At 32.5% G+C, this 5000-nt stretch overlaps 1 protein-coding gene across 1 annotated transcript in view; it reads left to right on the forward strand.

The window, feature by feature from the left end:
- The window catches only part of Bcat (Branched chain amino acid transaminase), a 21628-nt gene that overhangs the window by 15627 nt on the left and 1001 nt on the right, over window positions 1-5000 (forward strand). The window contains exons 4-8 of the mRNA XM_027373956.2: window positions 1032-1262; window positions 1611-1799; window positions 1946-2060; window positions 2201-2355; window positions 2596-5000. The exon at window positions 2596-5000 is cut by the window's right edge and continues 1001 nt beyond it. Of these exons, the coding sequence (XP_027229757.1) occupies window positions 1032-1262; window positions 1611-1799; window positions 1946-2060; window positions 2201-2355; window positions 2596-2784 (879 nt within the window). The 3' untranslated portion in view covers window positions 2785-5000. The remainder of the gene's footprint in view (window positions 1-1031; window positions 1263-1610; window positions 1800-1945; window positions 2061-2200; window positions 2356-2595) is intronic.

Genomic DNA, 5000 nt, shown 5'->3' on the forward strand with positions numbered 1-5000 from the left:
AAGCCTGAAAGTTGCTGTTTTTCATAACGAGAATGCATCTGCTGATTTTAGGGGACAGTTTTTTCCCCCCAATTACTGTCAGCTTAACTACATGCCTAATCAAGTGTCCGTCTCATTAGCTGATTGCTTTTTATTTTGAAATAGAAAGTTATTTTCTTTATACATACCTCATTTTGATAGTAACAGTTTACTTTTTTTAAGCATGAATAGATGAATAGCCTGTTGTACAATTTATATATTTATATCAGTTTTTGTTTTTGTTTTTATTCTATATTTTATTCATTTAATTTTTTTTAAGAGGCAGTAATTTTATGTTTTGTATCATGTTGCATCCCAGTAGCAGCATTTTTACTTTCAGTAAAGGAAAGATGGCACTGTAGATGTACTAAGAAATACTAGTTCTGTGTACTTCTTACATTGCACCTACTTTCTAGGTATTAGATAAATAAGTGCAGTTGTGTTTTAGATGAGAGTAATTGTTAAAAAAAAAAATACCAGATCAGTGAAGGACTTCAATTACATACAGAATATCTTTAAGTAATACTGGTTGTGCAGGTAATAATAGTTCCATTTCCAGGTCTTTGAGTGGACATACAGATCTCTCATTAGTTGCCAACACACGAGCACATGGCCTTACATGCTCTCTGAAGGTAACAGTAACTTGTGGAAGATAATCATTCCGACTAACTTACGCTCTTATTGCAAATCCCTTAAGATCTAAATTTACATTGAGCAGAATTCTAAATTATCTTTTTTTTTAACAACTAAAGCCTAGGACTGGGTACTTCTATAATCTGCTCTAATGGATGTACCTGTTTTGATAGAATCCATTTGAATTTTGTAATTTACAAGGGTTATTTGAACTGCTCAGCATCTTAATTTTTTTTTGTAAAGTACATTTTCCTATTTTGTCATACTCTTAGATCACCAAAGATTTGTGCTAATGTAAAGAAAACTAATATTATTACTTGCTGATAACCAATATTTTTTAGGTATCACAACTAATTCATATATATCTTTTCATCTTTCAGTTATTTGAGGGGATGAAGGCATTTCGAGGTCGAGATGATGAAATCAGACTCTTCCGTCCAGACAAAAACATGGAACGCATGAATCGCACGGCTGCTAGATCTGCTCTCCCAAATTTTGATGGAAATGAATTGATTGAAATACTCAAAAAACTCATCAGCATTGATCAAGAATGGGTGCCCCATGCAGAATCCTCAAGCTTATATATTAGACCTACTATGATAGGTACAGAGGTAAGTTGAATATCTATAGATGGCATATAATGGCTGTAAAGTTTACTTGTTTGTTAATTAGCTTCTATAAATTTGTATATACAGCATGTAGATATATGATCAGAACTTATATTGCTCTTTATTATTTCTCAGCAGCTGATGCTTATTGGTGTATCTCATAAGGATTTAAAACTTTGCAGTTTAAGCCAATAATATTTTATAAATGAAAAGTGATATTAAATAGGTTAGTTCTTTGGAGAATAACTTCTGTTTGCAGAATATCAGTGTTATGATAATGTAGCTTAGTATCTTACAAAAATACAAATGGAATTTGTATATAAAAATAATGTATTTCTTTTCATCAATCAGCCAACATTAGGTGTGCAACGTCCCACCAATGCCCTGCTCTTTGTTATCCTGTCACCTGTTGGGCCGTATTTCTCCAGTGGATTCAAACCCGTGTCTCTGTTGGCCGACCCTGAGTTTGTACGTGCTTGGCCTGGTGGCTGTGGAATGATGAAGATGGGATCTAATTATGGACCCACTTTAGCTATCCAGGTTAGTAAACTTCAAGATCATTATTTTATTGGGTGTATTATAATTTATATTGTTTTAATGATTACTTTTTCTTTCTGAAGATCACAGGTGTTTCCGTTTTAATTCTAAGATATATAGATTACTTCAGGTTCCTATTTTTGTTGCAGAAAATTGCAGAGGAACGAGGTCTTCAGCAAGTGTTGTGGCTTTTTGGGCCAGACCATAAAATCACAGAAGTTGGAGCAATGAACATTATGGTTTTCCTTGATAAGGGAAATGGAGGTTAGTTTGGATAGTGAAATATAGTTGTATAACTTAAATGTATTTGCCTCACCTATACTCTGTATGCTGTACTGATTATAGATCATCATAATAAAGTAAGGATCAGTACAATAAACTATGGTAAACTGTTTCTTTTACAGAAAAGGAGCTAGTGACTCCACCCCTACATGGGTTAATCCTGCCTGGAGTTACCAGAGACACACTTTTAACATTAGGAAGACAATGGGGAGAATTCACTGTAAGTGAGCGTGACATTACAATGGCTGAGGTAGTCCAAGCAGAAAGTGAAGGAAAGGTATGTATGTGAAAAACACAGTTCTTGTTGTGTAAAAATATTAGAAACTGTAATTAGGCCATTTTACAGTTTTACTTGATCTGCATATTTGTTATTGATAATCCTTTTGAAGATCTATGCATAAGAAGCAAAAGGGTAACATGATTTTCAGTAAATAATACCCATACTCAGGCATAATTTTGCATGCTAGAATTCTTACCTATTTTTGACTTTAACAAACAAAATCAAATTTCTTTACAGCTATTAGAAATATTTGGTGCTGGAACTGCGGCTGTTGTAACACCAGTGGGGGAGATCCACTATCAAGGAAAAGTTATAAAGATGCCCACTTTGAAACCCGAAGAGTCTCTTGCACAGCGCTACTTTAATACTATCAAAGAGATCCAGTATGGCCATGTCTCTCATGAATGGAGTGTTCCTATTGAGTGATGAATTCATATTAAAATGTCTTAATCTATACAATGCAAAATTAGAAGTTTACTAATGAAAAGAATCATAGTAAGTACAACAGTATACTTCTGTATTGTGTATCACAATCAAAATGTTAAGAACTGAACATGTGATAGGCCTTATAGTCAGTTATGACAGCTGTAGAATCACTTTACTTAATTATTTAAGTTCAAGCAATGACAAAACAAGCAAAGGTTAGAGTAGTTGACATAGACAATCCACTTTGCATATGGTTTGGTAAGTAGTTTACATATACTATGCAAAAGTAGGATGAAAACCATTTCAACTTTGTCAGAATAAATTACTTAGTTTAGAGCCTCTGAAAGTACACTTTATATATAGCTGTAGAACAGATAGATGTGCAGATAACTGAGGTATTTTCTATGCTTTAGTTTACATAACTTGAAATATGGAAGGCAGCTTCACTTGAGTAAAACTAGGAATTGTATTTTATTATAAGGTGCAAATTGTTGAAGAGGAATTCAGGGCAATATTCAGCATGGTAATTTTAGTTCATATATATTTTTTTTATAGTAAATTAATTTCAATACATTTGCTAGAAATTAAAAAATTTGTGTCCACAGATGTGTGTATGTGTTCATGCGTGCATGTGTGTGAGTGCCTGTGTATATGTTGTATTTTGTTTGTTTTGTATGCACATTCAGAATGCATATATCATTCTGTAGATAAAGAAGCTCAAATATGCTGTGGCCCAGTATCTTCCAGAATATTTGTTGCCATACTGTTATTGCAACTGAAAAATCTCCCATTTAAAACAATGCTAAATATTGATCATACCAAGGAACAAAGACAAAATAAATGACCTGAGGTTCTAAATATTCTAGGACATGGATCTGTCAAAAGTAATAAGTTGTCTTTACATCAATGATTAATCAGAGAATCTCATACCTATTGCTGGTATCATTTAATTGTATACCAAAGTTGTATTTTCTCTAATTTAATTCATTAGAGATTAGGAATTGGAACAAGGGGCATCAGGGAAGGTGGTTGTGATATAGGTAACTGTAGGGGTAACTAAGAAGACTGTTTTCAGGAAAGGGTACAGTCTTGTGGGCATATATAAGGGTTTTCTTCAGAATATGGGTGATGAGCTTATGCATCACTTTAGAAGTATGGTGATAATGAAAATAAAATTTGCAACATTATTTTTTTTACAATAAAACAATGTATTTTTCCTCCATAGAAGAAATATGAAACATAAATATATTTATTTTCTTCATGCAGACTGTATATTTATTTAGTTATTTTTTCTCCATGGTCTTGGAGTGTAATTTATGTTTTTTTTTTGATCATGGCAAATCCAAACCCGAATTAATTAAATGAAAACATATAATATGTTATGTGTTTACTTTGGTTGATACCAAGAGATACTCCCTATTGTTAGATTTTCCATGTTAAGAATGCAACTCAAAGGGATTTTTGTTTTCCATAATGAATATGACACTATCAAGAATTTTTACCATTTTTGTTGTGATATAAGGCCTTGCAAATTTGAAATTAATAAGGCCTGATGCTACAGTTCAAGATGTTATCATTGTATAATAGACTGTGGAGTGGGGAACTGATTCAAAATTGTGTGGAATGTGTTTTTATAATTAAAAATAAACCCATTGCTGCTGGTCATCACCATGTCTACTGTAGTTTATTTTGTGAATTTTGTTTGCTCATTTGATGGCTCCATCCATCAAGGAACCAATTAGTAAGCCTATGTGACCTCACCTGATTTGTCTTTTCCTTGGGATTTCATGAAAAATTATTTTTCTCAATTGCTATTGACATTGTTGTTATTGCAATTGACTTTATGATTATTGTAATGTTAACAAAACTAACAGCAATGGCAGATTTTTTTCTCCAAAAATCAAGGAAAAGGGTAAACAAATGAGAGAGATAGGACAAGTAATTGACTATAGTGATTAAGTACATGTGGAGCCATCTGTGTGTAAAGACAATTGATAAACAAAAAACGTGTTAGACATAGTATGTATTTTTGCCATCCCAACATTGGGTTAAGGAGGATTATTTTGATGATGTTAGTGATAAACTTTTTGCAGAGGGCTTCATTTTTCACATCATAAACAGAGAAGATGCTCATAATCTGCACAAGTAATTTCATTCACTTAAAACTTTTTAATAATATTTAATATGATAATATTTTATTTGTTTGGGCCATTCTC

The sequence above is a fragment of the Penaeus vannamei genome, chromosome 15 (genome assembly GCF_042767895.1).
Source record: "Penaeus vannamei isolate JL-2024 chromosome 15, ASM4276789v1, whole genome shotgun sequence".
Taxonomy (NCBI): Eukaryota; Metazoa; Arthropoda; class Malacostraca; order Decapoda; family Penaeidae; genus Penaeus; species Penaeus vannamei.